Source organism: Phyllopteryx taeniolatus, chromosome 16 (genome assembly GCF_024500385.1).
Source record: "Phyllopteryx taeniolatus isolate TA_2022b chromosome 16, UOR_Ptae_1.2, whole genome shotgun sequence".
NCBI lineage: Eukaryota > Metazoa > Chordata > Actinopteri > Syngnathiformes > Syngnathidae > Phyllopteryx > Phyllopteryx taeniolatus.
In genome coordinates this window covers 18,545,903-18,561,425 of record NC_084517.1, presented here as the reverse complement: position 1 = coordinate 18,561,425, position 15,523 = coordinate 18,545,903, and the positions used below count along the sequence as shown (strand labels likewise).

At 39.7% G+C, this 15,523-nt stretch overlaps 4 protein-coding genes across 5 annotated transcripts in view; all 4 read left to right on the top strand.

Moving 5' to 3' along the window:
* Positions 1-541, top strand: part of hcrt (hypocretin (orexin) neuropeptide precursor) — a 3,371-nt gene extending 2,830 nt beyond the window's left edge. For both annotated transcript variants that reach the window (XM_061748215.1, XM_061748214.1), the window contains exon 2: positions 1-541. This exon is cut by the window's left edge. The gene's annotated coding sequence lies outside the window, so the exon portion shown is untranslated.
* A 192-nt stretch (positions 542-733) lies between these two features.
* Positions 734-2,612, top strand: snrnp25 (small nuclear ribonucleoprotein 25). The gene is made up of 5 exons (XM_061748213.1): positions 734-1,256; positions 1,841-1,931; positions 2,108-2,213; positions 2,302-2,376; positions 2,448-2,612. Exons 1-5 carry the CDS (start codon positions 1,050-1,052, stop codon positions 2,503-2,505), a joined length of 537 nt encoding a protein of 178 aa, XP_061604197.1. The 5' UTR covers positions 734-1,049; the 3' UTR covers positions 2,506-2,612.
* A 6,325-nt stretch (positions 2,613-8,937) lies between these two features.
* On the top strand, positions 8,938-10,622 carry LOC133465502 (hemoglobin subunit alpha-2-like). The gene is made up of 3 exons (XM_061748390.1): positions 8,938-9,095; positions 9,183-9,390; positions 10,378-10,622. The coding sequence occupies exons 1-3, from the start codon at positions 8,998-9,000 to the stop codon at positions 10,504-10,506; spliced, it is 435 nt and encodes a 144-aa protein (XP_061604374.1). The 5' UTR covers positions 8,938-8,997; the 3' UTR covers positions 10,507-10,622.
* A 2,173-nt stretch (positions 10,623-12,795) lies between these two features.
* Positions 12,796-15,118, top strand: hspb9 (heat shock protein, alpha-crystallin-related, 9). Its single transcript, XM_061748386.1, has 2 exons — positions 12,796-13,220; positions 13,525-15,118. Exons 1-2 carry the CDS (start codon positions 12,811-12,813, stop codon positions 14,042-14,044), a joined length of 930 nt encoding a protein of 309 aa, XP_061604370.1. The 5' UTR covers positions 12,796-12,810; the 3' UTR covers positions 14,045-15,118.
* The last annotated feature ends 405 nt before the right edge of the window (positions 15,119-15,523 follow it).

Here is a 15,523-nt window from a genome sequence, read left to right as displayed (position 1 = left end):
TCGACTTATCGTGATCGTTTCGAGGGCTCCCCCCTCCCTTCTCATGCAATGGATTATTCCTATTGGGGCAAATTCCCTTAGAGGAGTTTGTCCCTCGTGTGTCTTGGCCCAAAATAGCTGCTGCAAAACAAAATGGCCCACTTCCTGTTCAATTTAGGACTAGGGTCAGTGAAATGTTTTTGTGTGCGACCTGTTATGATACACGTGTCCACACAATTTTACGTCAGTAGGTGAAACTGCTGTCTTGGGCTATTATTTGTTTTTCAAACTTTCAAGGGCGTGCGACTGAGTGAGTTTTGGGGCGTCATGTTCAGGACCCCTAAAATAATTGCACACAAATTACCAAAGATTATTGATTTCATGACCAAAAAATAAATAAAAAACTGATACATTCTTTGGAATAATAATACTCAACACTTAACACAAAAGCATTTAATTGAATTTAATAACAATAGAATTTGTTAAACTACACCATTGCTATTAAAGGCTATATAAACATACACCATGAAGGGTGCTGTAAATTCTAAAAAAATCATTTTGATTGTTACATATTGTCGTTGTTAGATAATAGAATACAAATGTATTTACATTATATATATAATTTTTTTAAAGTTTGCATTTAATTACAAATCATTAGTTTTTTTCTCGAATACGTTTCGCACCAGAATAAACGGTACGCGGAACTCTCCCATCGAATAAAAGTTTCTTTCCGGGGTTTAATTTGTGCCGTACACGATTTTCTTTCAAATCCTCCTGGTTTATTAATCCAACGTCCGTCTCCCTTTACCTGACAAATTTATTAGTTATAAAGAAAATACATTACTTATATACATAAGTAATTAGTGTATAAAATACTAATTCGTCCCGGATTTTTTTTATGCGGCTCGTCACTCACCAAACAACTGTTTCTTTCCGGTGTACACAGTTTGTGTTTTTGTTTTACCTTCACCGACAATCTTCGGCCGTGTTTTAAGTGAAACAATCTCCAACAAACTCATTTAGTTTCTGCGTTGTAAACGAAACAAAACAAAAATCGACGTTTATAAATAATGGAGGAGCCGAGCGAGGAGGTCGCCGGAGAACAGAATGTGAAGGAAGAAGAAGAAGATGAGCAAAAGATAGCAGACATGACATCAGATGCTGAAGAAGAAGAAGAAGACGTGGAGGCTTTAACTCACGCTGACATTTTGGATATTTTCGAGGAGGGACTCGCTCGCCTCGTACAAGATCCTTTACTCTGCGATCTTCCCATTCAGGTGCGTTTGTTCTGTGACGTTTGTTGTTGTTTGTGTGCTTGCTAATAGCTTGGTAGCGAAACATGCGAGTCGTGGTGCGTTCAGGTGCAAGATTTTCTGGTGAGGACACTGGCACAAGACTACCTTCAGAAAAACTTGGAAGTCTCTCTGTAAAACTATTCAAAATACACATAAAACTTATTGTTATTAGTATTGTTGATTTAAAAAAAAAAAATATATTTTAATTATTGCCAAACTTGCCGTCTAAACTCCAAAATGTTGTCATTATGTTTACAGTAACAACTCACCATCATGACCCTTACAGAGTGAATAGTTTGTTGTTTATCATCATCATCAGGTTTTTATTTTATTATTTTAAAAAAACAATACATATACACATAATACATAAACAATACATCAATCCAGAAATCAAAACAAAAAATACTTATATTTGTGTCTAATAAAAAAAATAGCAGGGTTTCAAAAAATAGTCACGAAGCACAAGGATAAAATTCCATGCACACACATCAGGATTAATATTGCAGCTCAAATGAGTCAGCAGTCAAAAAAATGTTGATTTTATTCTTTTTTTTTTCTCTCTCCAGGTGACTTTGGAAGAAATCAATTCACAAATTGCACTGGAGTACGGCCAGGCCATGACTGTAAAGGTGTTAAAGGCTGACGGTGAAATCATGCGTATGTTGAAAAACAACAACCTTTTTTATAGAAATCCCGTGACTTTTATATTTACCCCAAAAAATCCCAATTTACTTAAAAAGATAACTATACGTATGATTTAAATAAAATAAAATATACTGTCATATCATAATTATTTGAGTATTTGGGAAAAAAAATCTATTTTTGTGTTTCAGCCATCGTGGTGGTGCAAGATGCCAGCGTGCTGGACCTGAAGAAGGCCATTCGCAGGTTTGTGGTGCTGAAGCAGCAGCGTGAAGGCGGCGTGAGGCACATCAGCTGGTAACAAAAAAATTTAAAAAACACTTGTTACTTGTCACAAAAATAATAAAAAAAAAAAAACTAATAATTGCAAAAAATACTTTCCCAGGAGGTATGTTTGGAGGAGTTATAATCTGGTGTTTCAGGGGGGAAAGTTGGAAGACGACCGCGTGAGGCTGAAAGAGTGAGTGAATAAAATCAGATTTATTTCTTGTTTCTATAGATATATTTGATGGTTTATGTTTGTTTGTGCAGCTACGGGATCAGGAACAGAGACGAAGTGACGTTCATGAAGAGACTCAGGAAGAAGTGAACACTTTTCTACCCCTCAGATTTTATTTCTATAGATGAAGCTTGTTGTTATTGTTTTTTTTTTTTACAGTTGATATTTTTGCTATTTAATAAAGCTTTATACTATTATTTACACTCGTGTGATTTTATCTGTTAATGACATCAGCAGTGCTTGTGCAGTGTTCAAGTGCATCTTGTCGCAGTATGGAAAATTCAAACTATTTTATGGAAAAATATTCATGTTTCTATTTTCTAAAACAAAACATTCTGAAGACCTAAACAAATATATAATAGATCAAGCCGTGTTTTGTTTAAGGTGCTTGGATTTTAAAAGCACAGTATTGTAGCTTGGTGAATACTCGATTCTGATTGGCTCAGAAAATTCCAACCCTTCGAGCGTCTCGAGGAGATCCTGTCAAAAAAAAAAAAATCTCAATTTTTGCACAGCACCGTTAGCCGTTAGATTATGATATGAGCAAATTGACACAGTCAGATTTTCTTATAAGTAAACGTGAACTACACTGAGGACAGAAATGAGCTTATTTAAAACAATAATGACTGATTTCATCATTTTATTGGGTGATTGCAACACCTTTGATAACAGGTATACTGCTGAGGGATTGAGGGAAAAAATGATTAGTTTCAAAATACGGTTAGGGTTTCAAAGTACGGTTTCAAAACAGGGTTAGGGTCTCAAATGAGGGTTTAAAGCGAGTCTTAGGGTTTCAAAAAAGACTGAGTTTCCAAACAGGGTTAGGGTTTCAAAGTCGGGTTTTAATTCAGGCTCATGAGTTCTAATGAGTGTTTAAAGAAGGTTTTAGGGTTTAAAACAAAGGGCTTCAAAGTTGGGTTTTAATTCAAGATTATGAGTTCAAATTAGTGTTTAAAGAACGTTTGAGGGTTTAATAACAGTTAGGGTTTCAAAACAGTGTTAGGGTTTTAAAATGGGGGTTCAAACTGGGCTAGGGTTTAAAAGTAGGTTTTTAAATCACCATTAGGGTTTCAAACAGGATTAGGGTTTCAAATTGGTTAGAGTTTCAAATTCTGGTTTAAAAACAGGGTTACAGTTTCAAAGTAGGGTTTCAAATCAGGGTTAGGGCTTCAAACGTGGGTTTCAAAGTAGGGTTTCAAATCAAGGTTTAAAAACAGGATTAGGGTTTCAAAGTAGGGTTTAAAAACAGGGTTAAGGTTTCAAATCAGGGTTAGCATATCAAAGTAGGGTTTAAAATCAGGGTTAGAGTTTCAAATCAGGATTTCAGTTTCAAAGTAGGGTTTCTAAACAGGGTTAGGGTTTCAAATTAGTATTTAAAAGCAACGGGTTAGGATTTCAAAGTAGGGTTTCAAATCAGGGTTACCCTATCAAAGTAGGGTTTCAAATCAGAGTTAGGATCCCAAATTAAGGTTTCAAAACAGGGTTGCAGTTTCAAGACAGGGTAAGGGTTTCAAATTAGGGATTTTAAACGGGGTTAAGGTTTCAAATTGTGGACAAACGTCATATGGCAAGATGTCGATTTCAGTGTGACGTCATTCGAGCTGTTGTTGATCAATCTGGTCAATTCCAGAAAATACCAGAAGGTGGCGGTGCTCGACTCCTTTTTTGTTTTTTGTTTTTTTCCGCCGAGCAGCCATCCTTCATCAGTAATGGCAGTTTTGGTGTCATCAACAAGATAACATAACATTCATCTCTGATAATGATAATGATAATGATGGTGATAATGATGGTGTTAATACTGAAACGATGACCTCGCCTCACTTTACTCACGAACTGAATGGTGTGAAATCTGTTCAAATGAACACAACAACGCTGATATACTCACAGGACACGTGACTTATTCTGTGCTATGAATGGCAACGGATTTATTGCACTTTCTGAGATCTCATGGGAGAGCATTGAATTGTTCTACCTGTCACTATACGTCGCTGCCATAGATCGATGAACTAACATATACTTGTAATTAATCATCATTTTCTTGCAAATGAAGTGAAATGGAATAACTTCCTGCGGCATCCGTGATGATCTGGGAATCACTGATTGGGTTTAATGATTTATTAGTGAATATTGTACAGTCATTTATGCAACATTTGTGTACATGTTCGATGCATGATGTCGATGCCTCGCTAAATCTTTTCAGTCTGTGTTGTGGCTTACCACGGTAACTCTTTATTGACCTCTTTATTTCTCAGACTTTTAACCTGTTTATCAAATTGTCCAAACCAAAAGCATGTTAAACTTTACATAAGCAAAGTATACATTATCTTTATTATTATTAACTCATTCAGTTTCTCACATTCGCAGCGCTTTGAGAGCATTTTGGCCGATCTTCCAAAAGCCACACAATAGGCCTATTGTGTTCTATCCATCCATCCATTTTCTGAGCCGCTTCTCCTCACTAGGGTCGCGGGCGTGCTGGAGCCTATCCCAGCTGTCATCGGGCAGGAGGCGGGGTACACCCTGAACTGGTTGCCAGCCAATCGCAGGGCACATAGAAACTAACAACCATTCGCACTCACAGTCATGCCTACGGGCAATTTAGAGTCTCCAATTAATGCATGTTTTTGGGATGTGGGAGGAAACCGGAGTGCCCGGAGAAAACCCACGCAGGCACGGGGAGAACATGCAAACTCCACACAGGCGGGGACGGGGATTGAACCCCGCACCTCAGAACTGTGAGGCTAACGCTCTAACCAGTCGGCCACCGTGCCGCCCTATTGTGTTCTATGACTTATAAAAGGAAGGCGAATACCAAAAGAAAGAGTAGACTTCCTTCTTTCAACAGTAAAGAAGTTTGTTTCTAGCTTTTTCTGTTCTTTCGTAATCACCAAAACCACCCGTTTCTGTTCAAAAAGCGGAGAAAACGAGCTTTTGGTGAAAAGAAAAAGTTATTTTCTTTCTTTTGTGATACTTCAAAGTATAAAACGACAAAAACAAGCGTGAGAGAGTGTTTTTAATCATAATCATAATCAAAATAATCGTTTATTTACAGACGCCTCAAGCAAGCGCTAACACAACACATGGCTCGAGGTGAACGACATCTGCTTTTTCACGTGGCATTCGCCATTCACTCCATGAACTGCGTCATCTTTTCTCACAATCAAGACACAACAACACATACTCTGCTTCTATAAACATTTCAAAACTCTGTTCCATAATTTTGTGAAATGCATTTGGCCACGTCAAGAAAATTCAAATGTTTTGACGGTTCTACATTGCTTGTATATTTACAAGTCACTCCAAATATGCAACGCGGGCGGTGGGTATGTGTGTGTGTGTGTATGTGTGTGTGGGGGGGGGGGGGGGTGAGATTCCAGAGGCCCGCTCACGATCAGAGTTGTGAAGAGTTAAGTGTCGATCATATTTGACTACTTCAGACATAGAGACGTTTGATTTGACGACAATGACGTGACATCATCTTTAAATGCCGTCACCGTCAAATGACATCATCATCATCAACTGTTTGTTGTTTATAAGAATGAAGAGCTTCCAAAAATCTAAACCAAACGCATTAACTGCCTACAATGATATGAATGTTTTGTTTACTGAATAAACCTCCAACTTTCAGTTATTTGTTTCTTTTTATTTTCCATTATCTTTTGATATTTCATTGTGGAATGTTTATTAAATTGTAATGCTAGACTTTGATTAGTAAAGTTGAGGCGAAAAAAGTGACTAAGGAATGAAGAAAGTAAGTACGACGTGAAAGTAAGCTATTGTTTTGTAGCCCTGAACAATGTCACAAATAAATCATGGTTTACACTCTCAGTGATTTTGGTTGTCATGGTTTGACTTTCGCTCCCCCTTCTGCCCAATCACGTGTTTCAACGTGAAATTTACTCCCATTTTGCAGGAATTCCATGTGTCCTGAAAATCTTGAACAAATGTCAGCTTCCAGTGTATAACTCTGCGGCAGTGACACTTTCTGGCATGTGCATGATGTGAGGCCCCACAGGGTAAATAAAGCATGACATGTCAATGGTTGGCATTCGGATGGGGAATTTGTACCCCCTTGCGGAGTGGCCCTCACACACCTGAGCGGGACCCCACGGCGCCCAAACCGGGAGCGGGTGGACGGGAAACCAAGCTCCTCCAGGGGTCAAGGGTGGCCCAGCGGCCACGTCGACGCCCCCACCCACTGATCCCCAAGCGGGCAAGAGGCACCCACGCAGCAATGGGGCCCGCTGCAGCATAGCCAGGAACTCCACCCCTTTGTCGCACTCACAAGGAGCGTTCTGAAGAATCGGCTCATCTTTGGGAGGAGTCACTGAGATAACGCTCTCGATGTAAGCTGAGTCACATTTGCATGTAAACAAAAAGTTGGAAACCTTCAAACCTTTATTGAGAATAGGCACCCATTTTACATTCGCAAAATCAAAAACAAAATTGTATGAATACTGAAATAATGATGATCTCGTCTAAATTAATACACAAATTGACTAACATAATTGGCTGTGTTTAATTGAACACAAAGCTGACATCACTTATTCTGTTGAATGAATGGCAACGCTTGAAACAGGATAAACAGGATGGCAACTGCCATCTAGAGGAAGAGCATGTCATTGTTTTGTCTGTCGCTATACGTCGCTGGCATAGACAGAGCAACAAATATTCAGTATATTTGGAATTAATAAATAATAATTATGGGAAAGATTCAGTGAAATTGGATAATGTGCTGCAGCGCCCCTGATGACTTCTCATGGCAAAGTGGTTGGGAATCACTTGTGGCCCGCTCCGTTCTTTAATCCGGCCCACCGAACAGTTACATGGTCAAGAATACTATCATTTTTACATTTGTTGTGTACATTGTTTCATTTCCTAAAATTGGTTAGTTAAAATGTTTATTGTTTAAGAATAATAATTTAATAATCTCTTAATTTATTAACAACGTTTAATAATATAACTACATTAATCAAAACCAAAATAATAAATACAATTGCATGTATTATTTATTAAATTATCATGCTGTTGCTTCAGTTGAGCTGTCTATGTCCCTAATATTGATTACTTAAAATATATTTATTCATTTATGTAATTAAATAATGTGTTTATAGAATTATTATATACAATGAAATATTGGTAAAAAAAACAACAATTATATATATTCATGAAAATATTTTGTAATGTTTAATTAATTCCAATTTAATACATTTTAAATGAGCAGGAATGATTTTATTATTAAGCTAAACCAGCCATCTGCCCATTTTGTGTACCTTCCATTTGACACATTTCACATATACATTTGGCCCTTGAGCACAAAGGTTTGTCCACTCTTGTTGTTGTACAAGTGCAGGTATGTTGCGAAAATGTTTGTCATACAGCAATTAGATTTTCAACTCTCCAGTAATGACTTTTTCAACCACACTTGCAAAGAAAGCGTGGAATTATCTGCAGTGTCACTTATGCGGTTCCTCCCCCAGCAGCTGCACCACAGATAAGAAGCATTACAAAAAAAAAAGTTACAATCTGAAAATAAAACAAAATGCATCTTTAAATCATTTTTTTTGCTCTTAAAGCAAGCACTTTGAAAAACTAAATGAGTTGATAACATATTTAACCACAATTGACATGATTCTGTACAATCTAAATCTGCAATTTCCCATTAAGAAACATGCATTATTGTTTAAGAAATGATGGAAAGTGTCACCTGCACACACACACACACACACACACACCTACACACATAGCAAAAATAGGGTGCCACACGAATATGGAATTTGATTGTATGCATTTCCAGCTCTAGAAAATTATGGAAAATGGAAACTATTGCATGGAAGAACATTCATATTTCCAAGATTGTTACCACTGTTCTATTTTCTAAAACATAAAATTAGTACTATCTTAGATATTGATAACACATTTCTTGATCGCACGAGGCAAATTCAGTACAACCAACTGGTCAGCTTAAAATAAAATGCCCTGCGTTGAACTTAAATGGCTTTAATCTGAATTCATATTTGTATGTGCTAGCTGCAGTCTTTTGGAAATTATTTAATGACATAATGGCAGACATATTAGGAATAATACAACTACTTGGTTAATTGCATGAGTACTGCAATTGATTTATAGAAATATTTATCATACAAATACTTACAGTAATTAAGACTTTTAAGACTGTGGCGGATTTCGACTTGCGTACAAAATTTGTATTATGTCGCCACCGTAGAAGCATTGGAATATTTAACGTACATCCCAGGTCAGACAACAATTGAGAACCAGTGACGTACAAAATGGAACACAACTACAATATGGATCATATGCTAGAAACAATGACAACGAGCAGATAAAAAATGAATTTCAGGTCGTTTAAAGTTGCTCATTAAACGATAGTTTCCCACCCTCAAAAGTGTCGACGTGGAGGACGAGGGGTGTCGCTACGAGGCGAAACGAGCACATGTTGGGTTATCTCCTCGGCGGCCTATCTCGTCGGGGGCGGTCCTGGGTGCGGCCGCGCTTATTCCCCTATAAAAAGCCCCTGTCCCACTTCAGCGGCAACCCAGTCCTCATAGCAAAACTGCAAAGATGACCAGCCTCAGCGAGAAAGACAAGGTCACCGTCAAGGTCTTCTGGGACAAAGTGGCCCCGAAGACCGAGGACATCGGCTCGGCGGCTCTGTCCCGGTAGGCCTCAGCTCCACGTTCAGTCTTTTGTTTGACTTCGTCTGCATCCGTCGTCACCATCTTCTTCTTCTTTTTCTTCTTGTGCAGGCTGTTGGTAGTGTACCCCCAGACCAAGACCTACTTTTCCCACTGGAAGAGCTTGAGCCCCGGCTCCGAGCCCGTCAGGCGGCACGGCAGGATCATCATGGCCGGCGTGGGCGACGCCGTGAGCAAGCTCGCCGACCTGAAGGGAGGCCTCCTGCCCCTCAGTGAGCTGCACGCCTTCACCCTGAGAGTGGACCCCGCCAACTTCAAGGTAAACCCGCACAACACTGGCCACACATGCAACACAATAGGTACATCCCCCCAAAAAAGCCTCAAGCCCTCTAATGCCACGCCAATTTGATCTTTACTGTCAAACTAAACATCAAACAAAGAGAATTCCACACTGTGTATTTAAAACAAACACGCAACTTTGCTTAGCTTAACGCTAACACACAATGCAAAACGACATAGAAAAAAAATAGCATCGATAGTCGCGCCGTTATAGCCATTTAAGCAAGGCATCTTTAAACACAAACAGGGCATCGACAGACGGACGATATAACAATACTCGCAGGTGTATTTTTGGCAAATATTACTGCAGTGACTGACACACTCACCAATAGGTGTTGCCATAAATTAATCATGATGCACAAACTTCACATTCTATTAATTATTTTATTACTAAATATTTTCTAAAGTAAATATAACACGGGACAAATTATACTCATTTCTCAAGGCACTACTGTATAATATACTGAACATTATCGATTCATACATGTATTGCATTTGTTGTGGTTAATTGGTGCTGGTTTACCTAATGAAGGACAATTACAAATGCAGTTCTTAATAAGCAACCAATGTGACTAAAATACAATCCTCAAATCAAACAAAATGCAAATTGTGGATAATACTGCCGGGCCTGTTTGGTTGAACACCAAAGCTACAGACTACAGCCTGTTGAAACCTTATGAAGGTGATAAACGTGTTAAAATAATATAACAAACCGAATCGTCTTATATGCACATTAAAAGCCCTTCATAATACCACAGGAAAAAAGTCACTGTACAAATAGTGCATTTTTCCATAACACTACCATAAAAAGTATTCAACAGCCTTCAAGCCACAAAAATTAATTGACAAGAATATGTACTTGTAGATTTGTTTCGTAAACAAGAGCATTCCGCATCCCGGCAATGAAACGAGTGTGCAGTGTGTGAGGTTGGTAACGTAATACATGGCGCTGTGCTCTTTTTCACAGATTTTCACCCACTGCATTCTTGTGGTTTTGGCCATCATGTTCCCCAAGGAATTCACCCCCGAGGTGCACGTGTCCATGGACAAGTTCCTGGCCGCTGTCTCTCTGGCCCTGGCCGAGAAATACAGATAAACGGCCAGAAAACGGTCACCGGGAAACCAGACAACAGCAGCAGCGTGTCTTTCCCGTGTGCTTGTCATCAAGAAATGCAAAATAAAAAAAATAAAAAATAAAAAAAAAGCCCAAAATCTTTTGACTCTTCTTTTTAACTCACACAATGCAGAATTTTAAAGTGGCAAAAATCCAACATTTGTACAAAGCGGCTCGTCATGTCTAAAAGACTGCACAATATGTTACAACAGTGTTTCCTAAATTTTAATTGAGTCAAGGCGGGGCACACCACCATTTAAAGGTAGTTATCGATTGACTTTAATGATGGCGTTACTTAATGAATGAAATTCTTTATTTCAGACTCATAGCCTTGGTAAAACAGTAGCACAGTGGTTCCAAAGCATTTTTCTCATAGAAAATAATGTAAAAATCAGTTAATTAATTACCATTAAAAAAACCAGCATAAAATAAGCCATGTTTTAAGTAACATTTTAACACTTGATGCGCATACGAATAGTTAAATAGTGGACTGAAAAGTAAAATTGAAATGATGTCGAACTCCTCACCTTTCACTTTATTTATGGAGTTGCTATAAATAAACAAATAAGAATAAAAGCTTTGACAGAGGAAATGTCAAGTGAATTCAATTGTTACTATCATAAAGCCTTCATTAAATGTATAAGCCATGTTTTGGGTAACATTGTTTACATTATTTTAAATTTTTTTATATATATATTTACATTGTATTGACTCATAAAAGTGTATACATAAGTTAATAATTGTATCGCGAAACTAAAACTACAACTAGTGAAATGGAGCGGGAACGTGTTTGTAGGGCAATGCTCTCACCTAGTGGCGTTTTGTAGATATTGCCGGAATTAATAAAGCCTTGTGGCAAAACAGCGCTGGCGTCGGGCGGAAGGAAACCTTGTATCTCCATAACCATCACTTTCAGGAAACCTAAAAATAAACATTTTAAAAAATAAACCAAAAAAAAATTTGTTCTTTTTTTTTTTTGAGCTAGCTGGATAGTTAGCTAGATAGATATCGAGATACCTAACTGGAAAAAGTATATAACGTATTAGACGAGAGGCTACTTTTAGTGCCCCCCAAAGGCCTGATAGCTGAGAATACCCATGACGCTGGCGCCTTGGAACGTTAGCATGCCGGCTACCAACGTGCTGAGCTCATGCCTGAAGATGGCGGCGATGAGACCTTGTAATCTAAATTTGTTCAGCTAAATTTGTGCTTAGGGGCCGCCGGCTGCTAGTCACTCTTGACAGCTGCTCTCCTCACATATGTTTTAAGATGACTAGAAATACTTTAATGGAGGGAGGAGCGCATTTCCGGTTTTTAGGAATAGAAAGAAGCAAAATATTTCACTTGACATGCAGCGACTGAACTGTGCCACTTTGCTTTTTCTGATAATTTACTGTATCCATCCAGCCATCCATTTTCTGTCCCGCTTATCCTCACAAGGGTCGCGGGCGTGCTGGAGCCCATCCCAGCTCAAAATGATTCTCTAGCATTTTAGACAAAAGTTAAAACATCAATGACCTCTAGGGGGCATTCAAGGATTGGCCACTGACATAAGTTTAGGTCAGATCAACATTACAACATGACAGAAATAATGGGTGTTAACTTACTGTCATAAAATTACTTTAATAAATACTGTTAATGACATGCTTACTCTAACTTGCTCACTGTCCCGGCTGTATCGGTGACGTCATCGATCAGATCGGCAAATGATGACATGAAAGCCGATCAGCAATAAATGCTAATGATCGGCCGATACCGATCACACCGATCAGATCGGCGTAAAGTCTACTCATGACTAATGACATTGATCTATGTAAAGACACTAATCATGTTAATGTCCATGTAAAGTGACAATAAAAGTCTTCTAATTTTGACACACCACAGAAAAGTGTTGTTGACAACCCTGCAAAATGTAGAAGATTTAAAAAAAAAAAAAAAATCACCAAGTAGATAAAAGGATGACTTAACAAGGATGGAAACAGATTTCAACAGATCACTTATAACATTCCTAGGAAATGACAATGCCCCATCACTGATGAGCTATTTTTACAACAAGCCCGCGGGCTACTCGTGTGGCCCTTGAGGGCGCTGTTTTGATAACACCGTATACATTCTTTAGAAGTGTAAGGATCTTTGTCCACTAAGGTCTGCTAACATGGCAACGCCATACGCTGTGAGAGCGGTTGACTCAATTCGTCCCTCAGTCTCCAGGGAGTGTTTTTCAGTCTCGAAATGTTGCGACGCCACCTGTGGTGACTCAGTTGAAACACAAACAAGATTGTCGCCATGAGCCTTGCTGAGCCGTCTGACGACTCCCAGGGTATCCCTTCCATGGGAACAGCCCTGAGCTCATGTTCTATAAATATAAATAGCACGAAGAGAAGGAAGGGGTTGAGGGGGGGTTCACAGTGGAGGTATATTAAGGCGAGAGGCGACCACACGAGCCAGGAGAAGAATCTCAAGAAGACGTGCATCCAAGTTAGGTTTCCCATCCAGAAGGTCAGCCTCATGTCCCGACACGCGGCGCTGAGCAGCCTCTTTGGCGACGATCCCTTCTTCAGCCAGGGCGGGCTCTTGTGGCCCCTTTCCTCGCTCCGCCAGGACCTCCTCCACCGCAAAGCGGAGCTGGCCGACACGTTCTTCAAGGACGGACCTCGACTCTTGAACTCACCTCTCATGGGCTCCGCTTTCCTCAGGTATGTGGTGGATGAACAGAAGGACAAACGGATGTAGATGTGAAACGGATGGGTGGACTAAAAGAATGATGGGTGAAGTGGTAGATGAATCAATTGACTGATAGACAAATGGATGGATGGAATGGAGAGAGGAATGGCCGGGTGGATAGACGGATGGATGGACTGGTAGAAGAAAGGACAGATAGATGAATGGGTTGGTCTAATTGACATGATGTACACTCGTCTGATCCAGGAAGTTTGTGATGTACTAGACAAGAACAGCAGCAAACTGAATTGAGTTTGAATGTCTTGTCAATGTGATCAGAATGAGCGACCAAGAAGACGCCGAAGAAGAGGAGACGCAGCGCCAGGTCCAGCGGGCTTCGCCGCACGACGACCTCCTGGTGACCCTGGACGCCCGCGGCTACGCCCCAGGCGACATCAGCGTCAAACTGGAGGGACGCAACCTGCTGGTGATGGCCACCAAGCAGGCGGGCGCTCAGGAAGCTCACTCCTGCTCCTCCGCGTCCTCGCGAGCCTCCTTCGCCTCCTCGGCCGCCTCGCGTCTGGGCTTCAAGCAGAAGATCCACCTGTCGCCTCACCTGGACCTGTCCGGACTGTCCTGCTCGCTCATGGAGGACGGACAGCTGCGTATCCACGCCCCGGTGGCTAGGCGGCCAATCACGGAGGGGCCCCATGAGCCAATCGCGGAGGAGCACAAAGAGCCACTGGAGGCTCGCCAAGAGCCAATCACGGAGGAGCGAGAGGAGGCTCCTCCTCTTTTCAGAACTGCCCTGGAATTCCCCATCACTAAGGAGCAGACTGAGGCCCAACACACACACTAGCACACAAACACACACACAGCCTTAAGTCAATTAAAGACCTACAACTTCACTCTAAAAAGATCATTATAGTTGCACTGCACTTGTTTTCCATGTCTTGTATTACTTTGTAACATCCAAGTGCTGAAAAGGCTTCACGTAAGACTTAATTAGAGACATTTTATGTCATCGGAAAAGTGTTTTTTTCCCCTTCTTTTTGTTACGTTTTGATGTACAGCACAGTTATGTCCCCGAGCACAGTTTAAACAATTTGCATTCTCAAGGTTTCATTTTCATGTAACCCGCCTCTCACCCAAAGTCAACTGGGATTGGCTCAGCTCAGCCAACCGCGACATTAGTGAATTTAAAACGGAACAGGAAATTGAATGACGGATGGTTTAATTTGCCATGCAATCCAAATAGCAACAGACGACATTTATTTATTAATTTTTTTTATGTACAGTTTCTCAAACTGGGGTCAACGGACCCTCGGGGGTCCTCGAGCCATTTGAAGTTTTTAAAAAGTTCATACCCATATATGGGGACCAGCACACCAATAAAACAAACTGAGTTCAATTACTTCTGCCTACCTTAGCTTCAGTCCAATCAAAAGCTCTGATATGATTGTGACGTATCACATAAATCTAAGATATCCCTTTTTTTTAATTTATTTTTTTAAAGAGGATAAAGGTGTTATTTTCCAGAATAAAATGTGAAATATTATGACTAATAAAGTTGTATTTTGGGAAATTTACAAGGTAAAATATTACTTACGGCTTTATCTTGGAACAATACAACTGTATTCTCGGAAGATTACAAGCTTTTTCTCTATTTTAATGTATTTTAGTTACATTATGACTTTATTTCTCAAAAATTGGCAATGCTTTTTTTAGGTTTTAATGTTTCATTCCTAAATTCCTAGGGGTGCACATGGTGATTGTGTGGTGGAATATTTGATACAGCTCTTACATTGGATTTCGCGACATTGTGTAAGTCGTCATAATGTAGTGGCTGGTTGGAATCCATATAAAATTTTCATTTTTTCCCAATGAATTAAGGTTTATATTCATTCTTAACGAATAAAAGAATTGGAATCAATTATTGCTGCTTTTGTTGGTGCATGAAAATGTGAAAAGCGTGTGTTTGCAGCCTCAAGAGGAAAGTAAATGCTTATCAGAAATGCGTTTTTTCAAAGTGTTGTGCATTTGAGCTGATAAGACATTGCTGTGTGTCTGCCAAGTGTTTGCATACTTGACCCGCTGCATTGACGCCAATGGGTTTGACTCTCAGGGCACAAACGAAGATTTGAACCCACATGCTAAATTCATGAAATTGCATATATTTTTGAAAAAAATCTTCCAAATGAATGATACTTGGAGTAATATGCTCTGACCTCTTTGTTCTGGTCAGAACCCGAATGAGCTGCAGCTGTTTAATGCTCTTTTTAGGGAGTCCAGTCAGAAGACCATTACAAAAGTCAAGTCTACTTGAGATAAAACCATG

Bases quoted from the DNA above. Each gene is read 5' to 3' on its own strand.
- snrnp25 (XM_061748213.1), top strand. From the start codon at position 1,050: ATGGAGGAGCCGAGCGAGGAGGTCGCCGGAGAACAGAATGTGAAGGAA. The intron at 1,932-2,107 runs GTATGTTGAAAA...TTTGTGTTTCAG, and splicing joins GGCTGACGGTGAAATCATGC to CCATCGTGGTGGTGCAAGAT. The intron at 2,214-2,301 runs GTAACAAAAAAA...ATACTTTCCCAG, and splicing joins GGCGTGAGGCACATCAGCTG to GAGGTATGTTTGGAGGAGTT.
- LOC133465502 (XM_061748390.1), top strand. From the start codon at position 8,998: ATGACCAGCCTCAGCGAGAAAGACAAGGTCACCGTCAAGGTCTTCTGG. The intron at 9,096-9,182 runs GTAGGCCTCAGC...CTTCTTGTGCAG, and splicing joins GGCTCGGCGGCTCTGTCCCG to GCTGTTGGTAGTGTACCCCC. The intron at 9,391-10,377 runs GTAAACCCGCAC...TCTTTTTCACAG, and splicing joins TGGACCCCGCCAACTTCAAG to ATTTTCACCCACTGCATTCT.
- hspb9 (XM_061748386.1), top strand. From the start codon at position 12,811: ATGAGCCTTGCTGAGCCGTCTGACGACTCCCAGGGTATCCCTTCCATG. The intron at 13,221-13,524 runs GTATGTGGTGGA...CAATGTGATCAG, and splicing joins ATGGGCTCCGCTTTCCTCAG to AATGAGCGACCAAGAAGACG.